Source organism: Pan troglodytes, chromosome 19 (assembly GCF_028858775.2).
Source record: "Pan troglodytes isolate AG18354 chromosome 19, NHGRI_mPanTro3-v2.0_pri, whole genome shotgun sequence".
In the NCBI taxonomy this organism is placed as follows: Eukaryota; Metazoa; Chordata; class Mammalia; order Primates; family Hominidae; genus Pan; species Pan troglodytes.
The window spans coordinates 69,582,845-69,606,693 of record NC_072417.2 but is presented as its reverse complement, the minus strand read 5'-3'; the positions used below and the strand labels follow the sequence as shown (position 1 = coordinate 69,606,693).

The 23,849-nt window shown below is 39.8% G+C and overlaps 1 protein-coding gene across 3 annotated transcripts in view; it reads right to left on the bottom strand.

Moving 5' to 3' along the window:
* ANKFN1 (ankyrin repeat and fibronectin type III domain containing 1) overlaps positions 1-23,849 on the bottom strand; it is a 354,346-nt gene that overhangs the window by 23,942 nt on the left and 306,555 nt on the right. For all 3 annotated transcript variants that reach the window (XM_016932606.4, XM_054671260.2, XM_063799882.1), the window contains 4 exons: positions 21,101-21,316; positions 10,070-10,236; positions 6,893-7,043; positions 5,197-5,365 (listed from right to left, as the gene is read on the bottom strand). In XM_016932606.4, the coding sequence (XP_016788095.2) occupies positions 5,197-5,365; positions 6,893-7,043; positions 10,070-10,236; positions 21,101-21,316 (703 nt within the window). The remainder of the gene's footprint in view (positions 1-5,196; positions 5,366-6,892; positions 7,044-10,069; positions 10,237-21,100; positions 21,317-23,849) is intronic.

Genomic DNA, 23,849 nt, shown 5'->3' with positions numbered 1-23,849 from the left:
AAGAATATCGGTAGGGATACCTGTATCCTCTAATGGATTTTGAGCTTGTGATGGGCAGATGGTGCCTTATTAATGTCTGTATGGTTCAGTCCCAGCACAGTACTTGGCATATAGCAGAAGCTCAGTAAATGAAATATATACCAGGCCTCAAACTATTATTTTTTAAAATTCCCTAGTTTTTTTTTTTTTTTTTTGTCTTTCTAGTCCAATTGGTTTAAATCATAAAGCCAAGGAAATCAACAAAGGCCAACTTTCCTTGTCATAGGCCGGCTGTCAGTTGTGAGCACCCACAAGGTCAGGGCAGGGTGACCTCCCCTGTGCAGGCTAGGCAAGTCCTCAAGGGGCCACGTCACCTGATAAAGTTTCTAAGGGCTCATGATGCTGCTTTTCCTTCTGTTCCTGGGAACTTTGTAAATAGTGATGCTTGTAGGACCTCAGGAACATGCTTTATTACTGCAAAGGGGTCCTATGCTGCTTCCACCCAAAGGATGGTAGAGTGTCAACCTTCAGGCTGTGGAAAGAGGAGTGGATTTTTGGTGAATTCGTTTTGCCCCAGCTCAGTCTTCCTCATCCTGATCTCATAACATCCTCCAATAGGACAATTTATCTTGACCCCACAAGTAATCCTGTGAAGGAATAGCCTGTGGGTTTGCTACAGTCTAGACCTTATTCCAGGAGACAGAGAACTAAGCTCCTTTATCATTTTGTCTTTGCTAGATCTATGCAGTGCTGGAATAGGCACAGATGCAGTTTCCATAGCTGGTTAGCAAGTTATTTATGATTCACTTAGGCCACTGGCAGGAACAAGGTCAGTTTGCCAAATCTCAAATTCTTTCCTGGGGACAGGGATGACTTATACAAGTCAAACTGAAATATAGTGCAATGCTTTATTCTATTATAATTTACATATTCCCAGAATTCACACCTTTTTAAGTTTCATTAGAATTCCCATGTGGTTATTAAAATTTTCTGAGTTCTGACTGAATTTCCAAAAACATTCTCTCCTTTCTCAGAAATGCTTAGTGTATCTCTTGACCCTTTACTATGTAACTACCTATGAATAGAATTTCCTACTTATAGAAAAAAATGATGCTTAGCATCCTTCTTAGAGAGGCTTAGGACCACTGTAGCAGGCCCTTGGAAGTTCCTATATAAGGTGTCATTAAATGCTTAGTGGCCAGATGCCTGATGGAGGAAGTGGTTATGATAAACTTCCTCTCGGAAAGCTCTGATTGCTTGGGGATAAGATGGAGTTTGTCATGATTCTTATTGAGACCAAGGCCCAGAAGTGTTTTTGAAATTGTTGCTGGTGGTGCTCAAGTACAATAATCATTGTATTAGAGAGTGTATTAATTTTCTGCTACTGGCAACATTTCCTCCGGTCCCTAAAAAAAGACTAATAGAATTGTTTATGCCAATGGAACCGAGCCCAACCAAGTGGTTTTTTCTGGAAACTTACATGGTCCTCATTAATCAGTTGGATTACCAATGATATGGCAACAAGGGAGGACCAAGAAGGTGAGAAAGTATGTCTTACTCTAGGAAAAACCATCTTAAAGTCAGGCTTTGATCTATGGCCTATTTTTCATAGATGAAAGAAAGTATCTGATGCTCTCATATTGCTTCTAGCAATGTGAAGAGGTAAAACAGGTAAAAAGGACAGGCACAGTTGAATTTGCCTGAATTCCTTTGTTAACCACATCTCTAGTTTTGTATTTATGTATTAATCTCTTTGTCATAGGCAATACTACTTAAATTGTAGTCCATGGATTAGCAGCATTAGTATTACCTGAGAACTTACTAGAAATGTAAATTTTCCAGCCTCCTGCTGGACCTACTGACTCAGCATCTCTGGGGTTGGGCTCCAAGAATCTGTATTTTAACAAACTCTCCAAGTGATTCTTATGCAGGTTAAAATTTGAGAAGCACTGTTCTAGGGCTATCACATCCCAAAGTATATGTTCTATGGATTATTAATAGGTCCCATGAAAAACATTGCTCTAGTCATCGTCAAATGAATTTGGAAAATGCTGGGTTAAACAAAGTTGAGCTTTAAAAAAATTATTTTTTAAATTTTTTATTTTTTAGGGGGATGACCACTGGATTTTGCAGAGCTTTTCATACGTTACTCTACCGCTCAAAATCCTTCACTGGATTTCCAACATACTTAAAGTAAAAATTCCTTAACATGGCCTGTGAGGCCCTGCATGGTCTAGCTCCCATGACTCTCTGACCTCATCTCCTATCTTTGTTGCTTTTGCTTACTACGCTCCAGATATGCTGATCTCTTAGCCAAGCACACTCTTACTCTAAGGCCTTTGCACTTACTTTTCTCATTGCCTGGAAATATTAGGTCTCTGCTCAAATGTTTCTTCTTCAGAGACCTTCCCAGATCACCTAGCTGTATAAAGTGCAGCTTACTTCACTCGAGTCCCTTAGCCAGATTTATTTTCCTTCATGACCTTCACTTCTCTGATATTTACAATATTATGGTTTATTGATTGGTTTATTTGTCTCTTCCACTGGAATGTAAGCTGTTTGAGAATTTTTTTCATTGTTGATTCTTCAGTGCCTGGAATAGTGCCTGGCACATAGTAGGTTACTCAATGAATATTTATTGATGAATGAATGAAAAACTGAATCAAGAAAAGAAATGGATGCTAACAGACTTCACCAAATTATAGAATGGAGAAAAATAACAGTGGGACAAAGGGTGGCTACTCAAGAAGAGCGTGTGAGTCTCACAGAAACAGGCTAGAGAGGATATTTGCATGGCTTGGACCTTCAGGGCCTTAGGAGTCACGTATATTATAACGATTGATACCAAGTTGTAGATTGTCCCCACCAAAGCCATTGAGGCATGGGGAAATGAATTTCATGTATTTTTGCCTGTAATCATGGAATAACAATGACTGTTTAACACAGAATGGAATCCTGGTTAGCTCTCCAGTGAAATGTTTTCTTTAATTCTTTTCTCTGTCAATTATATATCCCTGGGAAATCATTCATTTTCATGGCTTCAGCTGTTATTAATAGACACTGGACAGATTTCTGTGTTTAGTATCCAATTTCTCTCCTGCGTTTCTACTGCCAGTGAAACATGTACACTTGGATGTTGACTTAGCACCTTCAGTCTCAACATATTCAAAGCTAAAAGCATCACTTCCTTCAGCAAACCATTTTTTCCCCTCTGATTTCCTTACTTCTGATAAAGGGAGCAATAGCCTCATAGTCATTGAAGCTGAAAACAATGAGAGTATTCTTTAGACTTCTCCCTTTCTCATTTAAATAGTTACCTACTTTGGGGCAACTCTTCTTTTTTTTCAAATATCTGTATTTCTTTCTTTTTTTTCTTCTTATTTTCGTTCCTACCCTAACACTGGATGAATAAAATAATCTTTGAAGTTTTTGACCTCTGCTTCCCATCTGTCATAAACAGATTCCTCAGCCTGATGCTGGAGATATTGCCCGATATGGCCCCACCTTGTCTGTACAGATTTACATCCCACCTTTTCCTCACATTTCTCTGATCTAGCCAAACTGGACCACTTGTTCTCTTCCAGATTCTTTCTGAATTCTTCTGTTCTCATGTTTTTGCTCATTCTACTCCCCCAACAAGAAAGGTTTTCTTTTTATTTATGTTTATTAACATCCTGTTTGTTCTTCAACACCCCACAGCAGATACCCTTCCCTCCATGAAGGCTTTCTCATATCTTCTTTGAGAGAATGTGCTTTCTTTTTTTCAATATTAACACTTCCAATTTCTGGCATATTCTACCTTGTTTTGTAATAATTTGTATTCTCATTTTACTCCTGCCACCATAAGAAAGCCCCTTGAGGGCAGAACCTTTGTTTTACTCACCTCTAAATCTCCACAGTGGGCACCGAATAGACACTTATGGAAATACCCTGCCCCAGACAGTGTTGTTATATTACAGACTAAAAATGCTTTTTGGCTGAGGAACTCATTAAATGGTCACATTCACATCCAGGCCTCTTGGGAGTGGTATGGCCAATGTGATTAATTGTGTGACACAGAAAAGGTGTAGAAAGGTTAAGCAATTGCCAGTGTCACACAATAGGGAATCCAGGACTCTCAAGTCCCAGTCTACGAGTCTGATTTGAGCTTCTTGTAAGAACACTCCCTCCTCTAGAAAGTAACAATTGCTGTTCATCAGTTTTTGGGCATCTGAAGTGCTTGGAGCAAGGAAAACTGAGAGGCTTAAGCATATCATCCTTGAGGGATAAATTCAGATGCAGTTGCCCAGGGCTCAAATGAGACATCAGGCAGTGGCCTTGTCTGCTTCTAAATCTGGTGGCTGGGGAGCAATCCAGAGAGGGTCTGCCTCCATTCCACCCACCCACTCACTCACCCTCCTGCAAATTGTACAATTCATTTGAACTGACCGAACTCTTGCTAATTGCCTCTTACTGGCCTGTTACAAGATGAAGCATGGGAAGGGGACAAAGCCTCCCTATTCACAATCTCAGTGGACAGCAGGGGTCTCTGCAAAAGTAGAGAAACTGGAGCCCAGGCTATTCATTTTTGAAAGTCAGGACAAGATCTTCCACCATTCAGAATCCCACATTATAATCACAATATTGCATCCTGGGAGATCCTGTCCATTTCTCAAATGGTCTGTCAGAAATTTAGAGTCTATTTAATAAGTCAGTGCTACTTAAAATTGTAGGCTTTTTTCCCCTCCAAAGTGATATGCACTCTACATTTTAATTTCATTATTATTTTTTTCTCTGGTTGGGGATGTGGGGACGGTGAGAGAGAAAGGGAGGAAAGGAGAGAGAAAGGAAGTGGGGAGAGAGAGGGAAGGGGAAAAAGAGAGTGAGAGAGAGAGAGAGAGAGAAGGGGCAGTGCTTTTCATGAAAACATCAGTTTTTATATTTACGTTTTAAGAAAGCAGAAGGGAGGCAAGAAGTCCAGCCTGATAACTGAACTTTCTGTTTAGAATTCCTTCTTCTCCATTGGGCCTTTGCTAGGTTTCAATAATTATTGCTCAGGCACATAGTCTTGGAGCTTTGCTTTTTCTCAGACTTGTACACAGTTCTAGGAAGGGTTGTTGCCAAAGCCATCATGTGATTTATTGACCCTCCACTGGGACAAGGGGGAACAGATATAACTTTGTGATTTTATTATAAGGAGGCTGGGTTAATATTTCTAGGTGAAACAAGCTACTATACCAAGTTCAAACATCTGAAGAGGGAGGTTAAGAAACCCTGAGTGTGGGGTGTAAGGATTATTCTGTCCTGGGGCTGTACAGACGTCGTCTGAGGCAGGGAGCAGGAGAAGAAAGGACACATTGTGACCCATTTCCAACACCTCCTGTGTGTAGAGGCGGAAGTTCCTTGCCTGCAGAGGGACACGCGCGGAGGAAAAATAGGAGAGTTACAACATGGCACTTACATAAACAACACCAAACTGGCATAAAACATCTCACAAAATTACACAACTTCAAGCTTGGAATTTTTATACAACATAAATATTAGGGTTCAGCCCATTTAATAATGCTATATAAAATCAAGATTTAAGGCAGTAATGTTCCACATAAACTCTGAAAACAACATTTATGCTTCTTATAAAAGCAGAAAATGATTGCATTCTGTGGGCTTTTCAAAATGATGACTATAATTACATGAAGCAACAAAAATGGATTGAATTAAAAATCCACTAGTTTCAATTTAAGTTGGTTAAGGGGGAAAAACGTAGTTTCTGGCCAAGGACTGAGAAAATTTTACAAGTATCCAAAAAAAAAAAAAAAAGTTGTATGCACTGTTAGGCAGTTAGGCAGCCTTCTCCCAACATGTATATGTAGCCCAAGAGTCACCAATGAAATATGAGCTGCTTCAAACCTGCTAAGTCCAAGAAACGCTCTAATAGTATCTAGTGTCACAAGCGGAGCTCTTACTTTTTTTTCTCCTAGTGAACACACGGCCACCTTTAGAATAATCCAGTTGCTTCTCTATTGTCTTTATGGCATCTTGTGCAATTTAGTCTTCATTAGCGTTGGCTGTTTTAGACTTAAAATCAAAAGAGCACCCCAATGGAAGGACATTCTTAGAACTCTAATTTATTCCCCTGCCTCCATGGGTTAGAGGCCAATTCATGGTTCTCTCTCGTATTTAAAGAGAGCCAGTCGCTCCTATAATGGTCTCCCAGTTTACAGGCTAAACTTGGTTCATTGTGTGTGTGTGTGTGTGTGTGTGTGTGTGTGCTGGGGAGGGAGGCAGGATTGATGAACATAGCCCCCCCCCAAAAAAAATTAAATAATGCTACCTCATGTTAACCTATTGGGCAGAGCCTAAAAAAGTTTTACTATTCTCCTTTATGCCAACAGTTTTTCTTGAAGTTGCTTATTAGTGGAGATTAGATTTGTACATTTTGATTTAGATACGACAATAATTTTGACAGAAAGTTCTCTGGGAAAAAATAGCATGGCATATCCTTGGGACATTGCTGTAGATTATACCACCGTTATCCTTCTATTCTTAGAGAAATCATTTGTACATGTGAGTACACCTTTATTTATATGTTCTCTTTGCTTTATGCTATCTTGAAGCTGAGCCTGGTTGTCTTTTAAGGTAGACTAGCCATTGATTTTTTTTTTTTTTTTTTGCTGACCAGACCATAGTACAGTGGGGTCCAGAAAATGTGAAAGAGGTCCAACACAGAGGAGCTGGAGGAAAGGAACTGAAGCGCAGGCTGTGTCTACCTGTGGGCATCAATTCAAAATGTGCATGCACTTGCAAAGTGGTGTTTAAGTAAAGGAAAATTCACACACACACACACACAGACACACACACACACCCCCCACTTAATGTTACAATGCAGTTTCCATGAGCCATAAAAAAAGAAGATAAAAATGGTAAAGTCTAGTACCTGGTGTAGAGGTATATTGATCTGCTGAAGGAGAGCTTTCACTGCCATCTGGAGCTCGTAGAAGAACAATTGCATGGGGCAGTCAGAAGTATGATCCACACTTTCCATAGATTCAGAGCCAGAAAGCTTTTGGATCCATTCCCATTCCTCTCTGTATGTTGAGTCAAGTTAAAATTAGAAATATAACAAAAGTTCAGAACACAGCTCAGAACTTTCTTAGTGTATGTGTCCAGAACCTGGATAACCAATGCTTGGTGGTTAAAACTCAGTGTAATTCATGAAATTTGAACGTTTTGCCACCCAAATGGAGCTTAAAATGATCTCTTTCTAATTTCAGCTTAGTTCACCTATCAAACCACATATACCTCAGAACAGTAGGCCTAATTTGTATGAGTCAGTTTTTGAGATTGGGGTTCTCAAATATTTTGTAATAATTTCCTGACTGTCCTCATTTTTCTTTCTCTGCAGATCCCCTGTAAATTCTAAGATCCTACATTTTGCCACAGGGGCATCTACTGGCTAATTCTGCAGTTTAGTAACCACAGGACTCTGGTCCAACTCAGGCAACAAACCACTTGGCACATTTCAACCCTGGCCTGTTGTAATCATGGGGGATATTTTGGTTTTTCTCTCCTTCCAAAAGCTTGAGGAGAATCACAAACAGGAATACCAGACAATTCCAATAAAAGGAACCAAGGGATGCATATCACGGCTTCCATCCTCCTTACAAACCAGTCATCTGTGTCTTTATTCTGCTTGCTCTATAATCCTTCCTAATGAACTTTTCCAAATGTCACACAGAAGGGAAGGGAAAAGAATGGCAGTGGGAGGAAAGCACATCTGGTTTGCCCCCAAAGGCTGCTCTTCAAAAGGAGCTTGAAGAGATCAAGGTAAATGCCTCTTGGGCAACATTGTTTCCACAGGTCTCTTAGCACAAGTCTCTAAACACATTCATTTGGCCCAGATTCTCCTTCGAACTCTGCAGGGAGCAGCAGTAGGCTCTCAGGAGCAGGCTAGAGAGGAAAGGAAAGCCCTCCTCTCAGGGGATGGAAAGAGAGGAGGTGCTGACATATGTTCCCACCCTAGTGAAAACTCTCCGGGGCTTTCCCCAAAGGGCTCTACCAGCCTGGGCTCCAATCTGTGGGTCAGAAAACCAAATTGAATGTGGCATGAGCTTTTCATCAAAAACTACTCTCTTTTAACTAACTACCCTCTTAGAAAAGTTTCTGTTTTCAAGATATCTGTTTTATTTCAAGTCTCACACTGGACAAGACTATGGAAAATTTACCCTTTGTCCCAGTAAGAAAAGAACAAAACCTCAAAATTAAATCCTACTTCAATCTGGGCATACTGTTGGCTTCACAAATAATTGAAATCTTTGAGAACCTGCTTGGGAAATGTTTCTTTTTTCCCATCACTGATATGGAACAAAATGAGAGTTTTGTGACTAGCATATGCACGCATAAAACCTAAAGGACAACATGGCTAACATAGCGTTTGTAATCAAGTTAGAAAATAAATTACTGGTAGGAATATCGTAAAAACACCTACTACTAATCAGTTTCTGCTAGAAGGATGAGGGAGATGGAACTGACAGAGAAAAGCCTACTGGAATCTTTTGTACAAATGAAAACTGGATCCTTGGCAAGGGAAAATTAGTTGGTATAACCACTAGGAGATAGAGTTCAAGCCTTTAAGACACAAATCTAGAAAATGGATGAGTGTAATGTAACCTTTTGGGAAGGACAGAGGCCATAACGAATGTTGATTGTGGCAATGACCACCAGATGGCAGACTTAAAATCCAGGTGTAGTTGATAAGTGAAGAGAAAATATGGTAGTCAGTGAGTTCCCTCCTCCTCCTCCTCATCATTTCCTCCATTGTCATCAAGCAATACTTAAGAAACCTAGTGAGACATTAGAGTTGATAAAGTCTTGCCACTTTAGGGATCACATTTTAAATGACCAAATTAGAGTCTCCTTTGGCTAAGCAAATCCATGAGTGTAACTAGAATCTAGTTTATACTCTTTGGGAGTATCTAGTTTACGCCCTTTGAGGTCTGAAGAATTCTGGATAATTTCTTTTTTTTTTTCTTGTCTATTCCTTCCTTTCCTTTTTTTCTTTTCTTCTCTTTCTTTTTTATGTTGAGCACAATTCAGTTCATTATAGCAGACTTTCAGAGGCCTGCTATGAGGGTTGTAAAGTTGAGCCAGATTACCAAGATTGGGCAACTTTCCCAAAGCTAACAGGGTAATTCACCAAATGCCAAACTGTAGAGCAAGTTTCCAGAAGCTCGGGCCTTGTTACTTTTTTTCTTCCATAGAGAATTATAAGGGTTGTAGAAAACATACAAGGTCCTCAGGCCAGAGGGTTAGAGTTAGGGAGAATGAGGGTGAGGAGATTTTTTAAGATCGGGGGGAATCATTGGCTCTATGAAACCCATTCCTATAGGCGATATTTAAAAACAGAAAGCAAAAAGAACATGGCTGTTTTAGATTATAAAGAAAATATACTGGAAATAGCAGTGTTGAAAGAAAAGGTCAGCTGTTCATTAACCAATTGAACATCAGTGGTTTTACCATGAGTAACATAGAGAGGAATGTGAAAGGACGGTATCCTCTTTAATGGGCTCATACCTTCCACCAACCATCAGGCAAGCCCTCCTTATTCTAATGTTAAAACTAAACTCTGGCCGGGCACGGTGGCTCATGCCTGTAATCCCAGCACTTTGGGAGGCTGAGGCAAATGGATCACCTGAGGTCAGGAGTTCGAGACCAGCCTGACCAACATGGTGAAACCCCATCTCTACTAAAAATACAAAATTAGCTGGGCGTGGTGGTGCACACCTGTAATCCCAGCTACTTGGGAGGCTGAGGCAGGAGAATCATTTGAATCTGGGAGGCAGAGGTTGCAGTGAGCTGATATGGCGCCATTGTACTCCAGCCTGGGTAACCAGAGTGAAACTCCGTCTCAAAAAACAACAACAACAAAACAAAACATAACAAAACAAAACAAAACCCCAAAACTAAGCTCTGCCCCACTCCAGTGTGGCATCTGAGGACACCTCACCATAAAAACTGCACTGGAAGTAACACTTCAGTTTCCTTCTGGCACATCAAGCTGGTCACTCGAGCCACTGTTTCATCACAAGGAAAATCTTAACTGCTGATCACTTACCTAGAAATATTATTGTTTTCACGGATCTTCACGTGGCAGAGAACGTTGGGCAACTTTTGGGTAACAAGAACTTTGATTTGATCCACAGAGCTACAGAGCTTTAGGTAACCCAGATATAATCCAGGAGAGAGACGCTGATGACTCCTTTTGTGATAGGATAGAATATCCTGTAGGGTTAAAAAAAAAAAAAAAGAAAACAAGAAAACAACTCGAAGGGCAATCTCAAAACCTTTTCCTTTCTAAGGAAGGCTTGTCATGAATGAAAGGAGCTGTCACTAAGTAATTAGGTGAGAAACCTCAGGTATACCATGAATGCTGGGGAAATGGTGGTACAGCTACTCTTACCTTCAGCAGAATTCTTGGCCAGGTAATCAGTTTTTAATACATTCTATATGCTTATTTGCCTAAGATTTCTGTGCCAGTGTAGGTGTGTGAGTTGTGTTTGGGAATAGGTGGTGGTGGACGCAGCTAATAAAGAAAAATTGAGTTGATAATTTCTGTCCTTGAAGATTTTAATGTTTAGCTGGGAGAAAACAGATATTTGCAAGTGTAAAAGCTGACAGAACAGTTAAGGAAGCGTTGTAATTTCTGGATTGTTAAAATGGAAAAGTCGTTTAAGAAAAATGATTTAAAATAGAATCCAAATTTTATAGTAAGTAGGTTCCTTATCTTGAAAATTAAAAAGGTACTGCCAAGAGGTTTATTGAATTTTATGTTAACATTTAAGTTGTAGCTATAATTATGCACTAATTCTGAGAATGAAGAAAGAATGAATCAAGCACTGGTTCTTTTTTGGCTTAATTTTTAAAATTAAATTGTATGGTAGCTAAAATGATACTACTTATATTTGACTTTTACAATGTAACCACGAAGAAGATAATGTTTATAAAAGTATTTGAAGTCTTCACATTTTTTTCCAGGCATCTTTTAAAAAATGTTGATACTCAAGTCACACTCTTATGAAATCCTTGCTCGTGTTATGTTTTTCAAATCCTTAACTGGTCTACCACGTCTAGATTCTCAGTTGTCAGCGGCTTTGCATGTTATTTGATTAGGTCTCTACATCATCAGCTTCACTGAATTCTGTATCTTTTACAAGATTTTAAATTTTGCTCTGTAATGGATTTTCATTGAATTTGCATTATATTGTCACATCATAATATTCCAAAAGCAGCAGAGACTGAACAAAGCTGTTGATTCAATAGTAAGTGTCAACCAAGTTAAGTACAGGGATGTTTGAATGGAATCTTGTTTTTTGTGTGGTCAGTTCTCCAGTGAACTATTTGGGCTGTGACTTTTGATTCTCTATACAACTGCAGGGACTCAGATAATGAATAATTACAAAATTCAGATACCATCCCTCCAAATCAGTAGGTAAAACTTTTACATTTGGGCAGTGGGGGTTGTGACACAAAGTTAGGAGTGACAAGTCAGGTAACTTATTAATATGGTTTGGATTTGTGTCCCCACCCAAATCTCATGTTCAATTGGCGGAGGGGCCTGGTGGGAGGTAACTGGGTCATGGGTGTGGATTTCCTCCTTGCTGTTCTCATGATAGTGAGTTCTCACAAGATCTGTTGGTTTAAAAGTGTGTGGCACTTCCTGCCTCACTCTCTTTCTCCCGCTCTGCCATGGTAAGACGTGTTTGCTTCCCCTTCACCTTCTGCCGTGATTGTAAGTTTACTGAGGCCTCTCAGGCATGCTTCCTGTTAAGCCTGCAGAGCTGTGATTCAATTAAACTTCCTCATAAATTATCCAGTCTCAAGTAGTTCTTTATAGCAGTGTGAAAATGGACTAATACACTTAGTATAGGAGAAAGTTTCCTGTAGGTAGGAGAATATCCTGGTTTTCAAAAAAACAAGGGTTAAACAACTAAGAGAGTAAAGTTCAGGTGCCTTACCACAAAAAAATGATAAGTAAGTGAGGTGATGGATATGTTAATTAGCTTGATTCAGTCATTCTACATTGTATACATATATCAAAACATCACTTTGTACCCCACAACTATATCCAAATATAACTTGTCAATTAAAAATAATACTAATGAAAATCTTTAAAAGGGTAAGGTAAAGGGAATCAACTCTACCATTAAATTTAGGGAAGGTGAGAAAACAAACATTGAAATGTCTATAGAATTCTATATGGAATGGAAAAGTATGGGATCTTCCTTGACCATCATACTCTAGAGGAGTGATCTTTCCTCTGTAGAATTAACCATCTGCAACATCTAGCAGATGTTATTGTACATTGTCTCCTCTGTCTCATCCTTTATCAAACACATATTGAGTCCCTATAATGTGCCAGGCACCATGTGAGACATTGGGGTTTCAGAAGAATATGATGTCGTCTCTACTTTTGAGGAGGTCAAAAAGGAGAAGTAAACAGATGATCACAATATATTGAAATTAGTTTTATAATAGAGGCAATGTAGGCATACAGCAGAAGGAGTACTTTTATTTTTCTTTCGTGTTATTTTCTTGAACTAAACTGTGAAATTAATGGTAAGGCTATGTTTTTCATTGCTTTGTGTCCTTAGTACCCAGTACTTTTCTGTATAAAATAGGTACACAACATGTGGAAAATTAGGACAGATGCCTTAAACAGAACATAAGGGAATAGTAGAAGAGGGATAGAATAAGAATGGTCACAACTGGGAGAAACATCTAATGAGCATGTGCAGAAAAGCAAAATCTAAACAATTTTTTAAAAGATCACTTGGCCAAAAAAATAGGCTAGAAAAAAAATTTGATCTCATGATCAAGAAGCAATTATTATTAATATCAGGATGGATAAGGCTGAACTTTTTAATGTCTTCTATCCTGTCTCTTCAGCCTAGATCACAAGTAAGTAGTTGACTACAATAAATTCAGTCAAGGTGGAATTTGGGAAATGAACACTAATCAAAGGAAGAGAAATGGTTAATGAGGGAAAGAAAAATGGAAGTATTCAAATTCACTGAATTTGATGATATGCACCCTAGGGATACTTGCTAAACAAACAGATGTGGCTACAGACTCACAGGTCATTATTTTTGAGAAGTCATGGAGAACTGGAGAAGTCCCTAAAGACCAGAAAAGGACAAATATGGCTGTCTTTGAAACAGGAAGGGGAGAAACACGGAATGACCCTAGTAATTAAAGACCGCCAACTTATTGATCTTTAGGAAAAATGAGAAAGAACCATCAAACAATCAATTTGCAGTCATCCAGGAAATCTTGAGACACTGAAGAGGAGTCAACATGGTTCTGTGAGAGCAAATCATACAGATTACCTTAATTTATTATAGCAATAGAACAAGACCAGAGAGAAATCTCCAGTATAATCTGTTTCACTGTATAACCTCAGAAAAGTAGAATCTGGACTACGTTGCTTTTAACAAGCTGAATATCTGGGTGGAAGATCTGTAGATAATGGAGATGGTGAATAAATAGTAGACATATTGAGTGATGGTCCAGTAGGGATTGGTCCTGAGGACCAGTCTGTTCAGTTTATTTATTGACATTCTGGACAAAGAAATCAAGAATATGTGCATCAAATTTGTGGGTCCCAAATTTGGTATGGTTTTGCTTTTCTGGAAAACAGTAATAAAGTTCTAAATGACCCTATGCATTGAAAAAATAAGGCTATGATAATTACGGTTGAAACTTAATATGAAAATGTGCTTGTAAAGACCTACATCCAAGAATACAAATATAGGATAGGTAAGAGTATCACAGAAAAACATGTGGGGGTCAGAACTGACCACAAATAGAATGTGAGCTAGGAGTACACTGTGATTATATAAAAACCAACAGCATTCTGGGATGGAGTAATTCACTCTTTCATTCAATTTTTTAAAAGACTATTACTGAGCATCTACTCTGTGTTTTCTTGCCTTTATGTAGTCATTTTTTCCTCTTTAAAATGTTTTGGAGCCTGAGAAATGTGTGGGAATGGAAAGAAGCTGTCTCATCCACATAATCCATGATACACTAGAAAAGCCATCTTTTTTTTTTTTTTTTGAGACGGAGTCTCACTTTGTCGCCTAGGCTGGAGTGTGGTGGCTCGATTCTCTGTCTCCTGGGTTCAAGCGATTCTCCTGCCTCAGCTTCCCGAGTAGCTGGGATTACAGGCGTGCGCCACCATGCCCACCCAATTTTGGTATTTTTAGCAAAGATGGGGTTTCGCCATGTTGCCTAGGCTGGTCTTGAACTCCTGAGCTCAGGTGATCTACCTGCCTCAGCCTCCCAAAGTGCTGGGATTATAGGTGTGAGCCACTGCACCCAGCCTAAAAAGGCCTTCTAACACCAAATTGAATGCCTGTGATTCTACATATTACCTGATTTGACCTCTAATCTGCTTTTCCAACCTCCATTTCCACTATAGCCCTTTTGTGTTCCTTATCTCTAGCCAAAATGGATTGTTTTTTCTTTCCCCATACATGCCCTAGTCTCACTGTTCTGATTGTTGTTTCACAAATTCACTCATTTTACCAACTTTTACTGAGCACTTACTATGTATCATCAGTCATTGTGGCTAGGATATTGATGACATCGAGATGAATAAAACTTGATCCTTCCCTTCATGGAACTCACATTTCAGTGTGAGAGAATCATGTAAGCAAGTTTTTCTCACCCAACATCATAGAGGCCATAAGAAGACTGTGTAAGGCCCATTGTGGGCCTAAGGGAGGGTGAAATCCACTCTTCCAGTTTCTGCCTCATTTCTTTATCATGCTCTCAATTTAATTTAATTCCATCTATTTAATTCCTTCTTTCGTCTCTCCTTTATTTTGTTCTTTCTCTCTCTTTCTTTTTTTCCACCTGGTTAACTTAACTACCCTCATGGCTCAGCCAAATGCCATCTCTTTTGCAATGCCTTCCCTGATATTTTCAGGCAGAATTAATAGCTGCTTTGTCTGTGTTCCCCATAGTACACTGTTTGTACTGCTATCAGGCTCTGGTTTAATTCTGTCTTGTATTACCTTGATTTGTTTACAAATCTGTCTGTCTTCGTTTGACTGAATTCCTTGAGAGTAGAGACCTTGACTTATTCATTTGTTTTTTTCTGTAGCACCTAGAAGAGTGCCTGGTACCTAGTTGACATTGAAAAACTTATTCATTAAATATGAAGTGAGAAGATCAGAGGAGGTGGGGTCTGGGGCTGGTCTTCAGGGAGAAAATATGCTGTGCTTGCACAGTGACTAGGAAGGGTATATCCACCTTCTTGTCATTGATCAGAGATCCTGAGAGCTTGTCAGAGGAACAATAGGTAGTTGCTTTTTCAATAACTACAGCACTTTTATTTTGTTGGATGGAGTATGAAAACTCAACCATCCATGATGGTAGAGGCGACAAAATCGTGGCTAGTGGTCTTTGTAGGTCCAAGATTATATGGACTGCAAATAATTTAATTTTCTGAATTATTTTCTAAATTATAAAAATAAAAAGACTTTACCAAAATTTTTGATTTTCAACTTCTCTTCAAAACACTGAAAATATTTCAAGACTGGGACCACATTCTTCCATTGTAATTAGCTGAGGCTGAATCGGAGCTGCTGTCTTTAAAGGGGACAAGATTAATGTAGTCTCTTTTACTTACACTTGTTTCTTTTTATTTTAATTGAGTTATAACTCATATACCATAAAATTCGCCCTGTTCAAGTGTGTAATTCAGTGGTTTTAGTGTATTCACTTGGTTGTGCAACTATCAGCAGTGTCTAATGCCAGACCATTTTCATCACTTTAGAAAGAAACCACACATTCATTAGCTGTCATTCCCCTATCTCTCCCCCTGCTGTTCCTGAAACCACTAATCTACTTTCTGTCTGTATGGATTTGCCTATTCTGGGCATAGCATATAAGTGGAATCATACAACATTTAGCACTTTGTGTCTGGCTTCTTTCACTCAGCATTACATTTTCAAGGTTCATCCAAGTCGTAGCATGGATCATATGTGATTCATTTTAATGGCTGAATAATATTCCATTATATGGATATACCACATTTTGTTTACCCATTCGTCAGTTGTTTGCCATCTAGTTTACTTCTACTGTTTGGCTATTGTGAATAATGCTTCTATGAACATTGGTGAACAAGTTTTTACATGAACCCAATTGTTTCCTAAGTCCAGCCCAATTGCCTAATTTCCAGCAATCTTTCTGATTCCTGTAGTTTTTGATCCTTGTGCTTGGAGCTGCTTGGGGGTAGAAAGAGTAGGCTGGAAAAAAAGCAGAAAAGGGAAGAAGAGGTCCTGGGCACCTAGGGTGTAAGAAGAAGACACTGAATACCTAGAGGTGATAAGGAATGCCTAAGCAGAAGAGAAGGAAAGCAGGGAAGAGAAGGAACAGAAGACATCCTTCGCCACAGCTTCCCTAGGATCACAAAGGATGCAGAGAAAAGCAGGGGTGGGGGCGGGGAGGAAGGTGTGTACAGCAGCATGGTGAAATGGGAAGGCCATCAGCCTAGGAGTCAGAAGTCGTGGGTTTGGTCCCTCTTCTAGCTGATATGACTTGACAAGGTACTTCCTTGAAATTCACGGCTTCTTCTGCAAACTGGACACAAAACGACTCACTCATCCTCTTTGGGTTTGCATGAGGATCAAATGATATCATAGATGTGACAAAGTGTTGGAAAGTTGAATATACAGTACACATGTGAGAGATTAAGCTTCAGGAAAAAGCTTGCATGTGAGGCTTCCAAGGACTGAAGTGATCCCTGAAGAGAATGGTCGGAGCAACTTAGCACCTGAGAGGGGCCTTTCTGTTGGAAATAGTCTCATTGCCAATTACTTTGCTCATAGGGACTCTTGTCCACAATAACTCTCTTTTCCTTCCCAGGCAAGGGTGAGGAGGATTTTTTGCTCTTTCACAGATAAATGAGAGAGGCCTCTTTTGAAGGCCTGGGATTTGAGAAGGTCAGGAATTTGAGGGAGTTGGACACTGGAGTTTCCCTGGGGCCCTAGGGATTCGTAGATTATTTATGGGCCCAGATTTTGTTAAAGCCCTTATCTGTTTTGAAAACCCCATCATGGATCATAACTTTTGTACAGCTTTTCCTTAGTTGTGATGGAAAGGTAGAAAACGTGATAAAATGCCCCACAGAATGATTAGGCCATTACCAGAGGTCTCTGTGGACTGGGTGTGTCCTGAGGGCAGCCTAGCATTGCTTAAAATTTTCTGAGACGTGAATGGTGATTATTATTAATAAAAATTCAAGAAACAGCAGATGCTGGCAAGGCTGCAGAGAAATAGGAAAGCTTTTACAGTGTTGGTGGAAATGTAAATTAGTTCAATAATGTGGCAGATGGTGTGGCGATTCCTCAAAGACCTAGAATCAGAAATACTATTTGACCCAGCAATCCCATTACTGGGTATATACCCAAAAGAATATAAATCATTCTATTATAAAGACATGTGCACACGTATGTTCACTGCAGCACTATTTCCCATAGCAAAGACATGGAATCAACTCAAATGCCCATCAGCGATAGACTGGATAAATAAAATGTGGTGCATATACACCATGAAATACTATGCAGCCATAAGAAGGAATGAGATCATGTCCTTTGCGGGGACATGGATGGAGCTGGAAGCTACTATCCTCAGCAAACTAATGCAGGAACAGAAAACCAAACACTATGTGTTCTCACTTATAAGTGGGAGCTGAACAATGAGAACACATGGACACAGGGAGGGGAACAACCTACACTGGGGCCTGTTGGTAGGGGCAAGGGGAGGGAGAGCATCAGGAAAAATAGCTAATGCATGCTGGGCTTAATATCTAGGTGATGGATTGATAGGTGCAGCAGATCACCATGGCACACCAATGTAACAAACCTGCACATCCTGCACTTGTACCCTGGAACTTAAAGTAAAATAAAAAAAAAAAAAGAAAAAAAACTTTCTGAGACATAATAAAAATCACTAATATTTATTGAGCACTACTTTGTGCTACTCTTTTAATCATGTATGTACTAACTCACCTATCTTCATTAGAACCCTATGAAGTAGGTTTTTTGCAGAGGAGGAACTGTGAGGGATGAGAAGTTAAATAATGCCCTGGACACATAACCAGAAAGGGTGGAGTCAGTATTCACACCCAGTCATCCTGATTTCAAAGTGGTGCACAGAATGTGAAGTGATGTAGCAGAAAGAAGCCCAGGCTTCCAATGAGAAGGCCTGGTGGTCATCACTCCACCACCCCTGAGAAAAGAGAGTGGTCTGTGGCCTGTTATTGTGGGAATTACCAGCCTGCTTTGGGTACCACCAAGACCTATCTCTCCCTTTATGTTGAGTTGGTGGGGCCAACTCCTGATATAATTAAATCTTAAGTCTAGGAGGGATTGGATACCAGCCCTCATAGTTTTATTCCCCATTTCCTCTCTAGTGTGAGACTTGTATGGGAAGGAGGGGAGAGAGAAGAAGTAGGGGGAGGAGAAGGGAGAGTGGGGGTGAGTGGGAATGACATCAGGTGGGAATGTGCCAGTCAGCGGGGGTAAATTTTCCACTTGGATCTGTGTGGAAACCCGATCCTGCCTCTATTTTTGGTTTCCTTCTCTAACAACCTTTCACCAGATTGGAATTTTTCTGCACCTGTAACACATTTTTAATGTAATAAGTCTAGGAGAAACCAGGTATTATATCATGTTGAAGCCTGTGCTGTGTTTCTAGAAGCAAAGGTAGCCCAGACCCTAGTTTATCCCTATAGGGGATTAGTGTATTAGTCACCCTGTAAAAGCTCAATTTATTATGATTTTTTAAATGTTTCTTTTAGCACTTGCTTATAAAAGGTGAAGAGGGGAGCCTCAAATGTGTCTGTGTTCCCTGCCCCCACCTCCTTCACACAAGCACATACTCTCTGTCAATTCCCTATGAACCCAAATTCCACAAAATTAAATCCAGAGGTATTGGCTTTGACCAATTAGCTTACCTTTGCTTCATTGGCCTTTGTCCTGGTTTGGGCCGGTGCAAGTAATGAAAAAATGAGATTATTGTACTTGCCACCCCTTGGCGGGGAATGAAAGTAACTTAGAAAGTAAGTTAGCCGTTTAGGGTGACCACAAATGGCTCCCAGGACGGAAGGTCAGATTTGGGTTGTTTCTGTGCAACTGGGTCCTTCCTTCTCTCTGTGGCTGTCTGTGGATATGCTACTGCTTGCAGGGGGCTCAGTGTAGATGTTTCTGCCAGCTTTTCTACCTAACCTAAGTGTCCTATACAATTCATCCCTATCACTGGATTAAAAAAAAAAAACAAAGAAAGAAAAAAAGAAACAGTTTGAAGCCCATGTTCACAAAAGAATGTGTGAGGCAGAGAGAGCGTGCTGGACTCAGGAGCATACATGGGTTGGTGTCCCAATTCCACCATCCAGGCCAAGGGCTGCATCTGAGCTACCTGGATTTTGAATTTTGGTGGCTATTCAGTATTCAAGTAAGTCTTTTATCCTTTATTTCATTTCCTGTCCCCCACTCACTAAAATCCTGACTTCTACCTCAGAATATGACATAATGTAGCAGAAAGAAGCCTAATTTGCAATCAGAAGATCTGAACTGAAGCCTCAGCTCTGTCATTTTCTAGCTGTGTGCCAAGGGACAAAATCAAGTTTTGTGGAGACTCAAGTGGATATAGTTTCTGGTGTCTTTTTTAAGGAAAACAACACAAAGTTATGAAAGCAAAGCTGCTAGGGTCCCTGCAAGGAAATAGAAGAGGCTTGTACAAGTGAAGGCTGAAGGACATCAAAGCTTCATTAGCTTCACTAAATTGCCTCTGTGTGTAGCTCTATGTCATTTAACCTCTTTGAGCTCTAGTTCGTTCGTTCTTTCTTTCTTTCTTTCTTTCTTTCTTTCTTTCTTTCTTTCTTTCTTTCTTTCTTCTTTCTTTCTTTCGTTCTCTCTTTCTTTCTTTCTCTCTCTCTCTTTCTTTTCTTTTCTTTCTTTCTTTTTTTTTTTTAAGATGGATTCTCACTCCGTCACTCAGGCTGGAGTGCAGTAGCGTGATCTCGGCTCACTGCAACCTCCACCTCCCTCGTTCAAGCAATTCTGCCTCAGCCTCCTGAGTAGCCGGGATTAGAGGTGGCTGCCATCACAACTGGCTAATTTTTGTATTTCTAGTAAAGATGGGGTTTCACCATGTTGGCCAGGTTGGTCTTGAACCCCTGACCTCAGGTGACCTGCCTGCCTTGGCCTCCCAAAGTGCTACGATTACAGGTGTGAGCCACTGTGCCCAGCCTCTAGTTATTTCATTCCTAAAATGGACTTAATCATGCCTGTCTGTCTCAAGGGAGTATCGTAAGGAACATGCAGGAATAAATGTATGTGAGAGTGTTTTTGTACATACACACCCATGTACACACACTCAAATACACACCACATGCACACATATATATACAATTTAGAAATGTATTGTCATTACAGTTCATTCAGATATTGGTTTAATGTTTTGATTATACTATCTAGAGATTCCCTATCCCCTACTCAATTATTGGTCTCAATGTTTCTTTTCTTTTCTTTTTGAGATGGAGTCTTACTCTGTTGTCCAGGCTGGAGGGCAGTCGCACGATCTTGGCTCACTGCAACCCGCCTCCCAGGTTCCAGCGATTCTCCCGCCTCAGCCCCTCAAGCAGCTGAGATTATAAGTGTGCACCACATACCCAGCTATTTATTTATTTATTTTTTTGTATTTTTAGTAGAGATGGGGTTTCATCATGTTGGCCAGGCTGGTCTTGAACTCCTGACCTCAAGTGATCTACCCACCTTGGTCCCAAAGTGTTGGGATTACAGGCATGAGCCACTGCGCCTGGCCTCAATGTTTCTTACTGGCTCATTGGCCAGGGCATGAAAATGCTTTATTAGGTGCCCACTATTTGTATGAATGAATTCCACATCTAGGGAGTGATAAATAAAAAATAAGCTTCTGCATTTGCAACAACATATCTCTGGACCCTCTCCACTCCATCACTGCATATGTAAATGGCTCTTGCAATATTTCACTAGACCTTCAATAATTGGGTTTGGAACCTTAAGTATACCCGGGGATTAAGAAAAAAACTACATACCTGGATGGTTATCAGTAAAATGTCTAAAGCTGTTGGCTCCTCAGGTGTTGATAGAGACTTTCTCTGGCTTTGCAGCTTTGAGATCTGCATCCATTTGCCATTAAAAAATGAATAAAGCATCTCCACCTCCCTGATGGTGACTATGAGTATGTTTCCATGTCGATCTTTAATGGGCTCATAGTAAACTCTTCCCAAGTTGTGTGTCCCAAGTAAATTCTGGAAACAAATGGATTACCGGTAGCATAGAGGGTATTATGCTAACAAAGCAACACAACGGCAACAAAAGACACCGTGAATAATAATCTGATTTCTGAGAAGCTGTTTGCTCTCTTTGTTTTTTTGCACTTAAACCTAGAATATATGGCATCATAGACATGTACTTCACAGAAGCTCAAAGGTCTTTACAAAGACATTTGTAAAGATTGCAGAGCCTGCAAAGATTACAGCAAGATGCATAAAAATTATGTTTTTTTAAAAAGGCAAATTCAGTATCTGTAAATATTTCTTACCCACATAGGCACACCAGTACATAAACCTCAGTTACCAGCACTTGAAGAGAATCCCAGATGTTTTAAAGAAAAATGTCTGATATTTAAAGTATGCTTCTGTGGAGTTCTCAGGAGATCTGCAGTAAGCCGGTATGAGGTGGGGTTGTTTAAAATGAAGAAGTGAATTGACAATGTAGCACATTGTACAGGTCCCCAAATGACTGCACATTCCCTTCAAGATACTTTAATTGGGAGATTGGCCTGATTCGACTTATCTGCATTTCAGGGGCTTCTGTTTATTTAAAAATCTGTTAAAATTGCTTATAAACTGGGTCAACTGAGGCAGACAATACTTTTAGGAAGGTAGGAAGGGAAAGATGCCACACTCAATATGGAGGGGCTCAGGTAGTTATTCCTAAAATAAACAGGAGTTTTACAAATACGCAGGGTTTGAAGATTTCTAAGCTAGAACACTGGATGAATAGGATAAAATCCCCTCTAGCTTTAAATATCTGTGATTTCTAAACATTATAAATCATCCTAGAGCTCCTAGCTGTTACTTTTGTGAGCTCACATAAGAGGTGGTGAGATGCCCTGTTAGCATGAATACAGAAATAGAACAGGGATTTGTAAAAGTGACAAGGATGACCTAAAAATGAATGAGCCAGGAAGTCAACATCTACATCTATGAAAACCCCGGAATTTTCCCTCACAGGTAGGGCCTACGGCCGAAACCTTATCTTCTTCCTTACAAAGACCAGACATAGGACAAATAAGGAATTTCATAAATAATTTTTGACATAAAAATTCATTTGACAAGATTATGATTTTTTTGCAATGGTCTAATCACTCAGTCATATTTTTTCTTTCCAATATTTGACTTCTAAATCATAGAGAAGTGGGTGTGGCTTTTAGTCCAGCCCTGTGGGGTACTAATAAGCAGTGTGATGCTGGTAAACTGGCTAGCGAAAAAGGAAAAAAAAGGAAGAAAAGAAAAGAAAGCCCTGATTTGTAGCATATGCCGGTTTCTGTGGTGTAAATACTCTTGCTGTAGTGGGATTTCAAACTACCCAGAGTTTGACAACAGGCTTTCAAAATCCCTGAATATTTAACAGTTGGCTCTCTTGGGCCAGTACAGGTTGGCTCCAGCCTACCATTGCTATTAAACCTTTACTTATATTTGGTATTGAATTTCAGGGTTGGCTACCATTTATTAACTGTTGGACTTCTGAAAAATTATTTACCCTCTCTGGTCCTGAGTATCATCATCTAAAACTACGAGTCTTTACAGCTCAGACAGCTGTTATGCTAATCCTTACCTCAGTGAATGTTTGAGGGATTAAATCAAGCAACTCATGAAAAAGTATTTTGTAAACCCTCAAGCTCGATGCAATGTAGGGTGGGGGCTTTCTTTACTGCTCTAATTGGAATCCCACCCAGGCTTACATCTACTCCTTTTCAAGACCCATCCCAGATTTCACCTCCCGTGGGAAGACTTTTCCAACTCTCTAAGGAAGACTTTACCATCCCTCTTTTGTCCCTTACTGTTTCCTCTACAAACTTCCATCTTAGCATGTCTCTGGCTTTACTGCATGTATTGGTGTATGAGTTCATGTTATGAATTCATAGTTGTTTCATCTTTGTGTCTTTGTGTCCCTTGCACAGTGCCTGCCCATGGAAAGGACTCAGCCACTTTTCGTTGACTTAATTAACATATTGTATTATCATTAAGACGCCGGAAAATGTGATTCACTTTGGACCAAAGCTGATGGGTAGACATTGACTACGGTGGTCTTTTCACTTAAACAAAGTTATTATCAGTGGTTCACTATCAGCTGTAGATAGGTTTTCTAAGGGGTTGAATAAGAAAGCACTATAAGTCTTCTTGAAATTTTTTATTGACATCAAATTAGGTTGGATAGCTAGCTTTGAGGAGAGCCCAATTTTAAAGTAGAATATTATTGTGAAACTAATTGGAACCATCTTCCATGAGGGAGAATTCAAGGTTCTTTAGGGCCTAAAGCAAAAATAGACCATGTTAATACCTGCCATAATCAAGGTTAGGTGATCTGGGGCTCCTGATGATCCTATAAGAGCCACCTGATGGCTAACAGGAATGCATCTAGGTTATAACCAGGACAAATCACAGGGCTGTCAATAAGCCCTAGGCAGAGGCACAATATTTAGAGGTCTTTATTCAGTTTGGGGTGATGTGGACATGGGAAGGTGAAGGAAGTCCAGAGTTGGGATAAGGAGGCCTG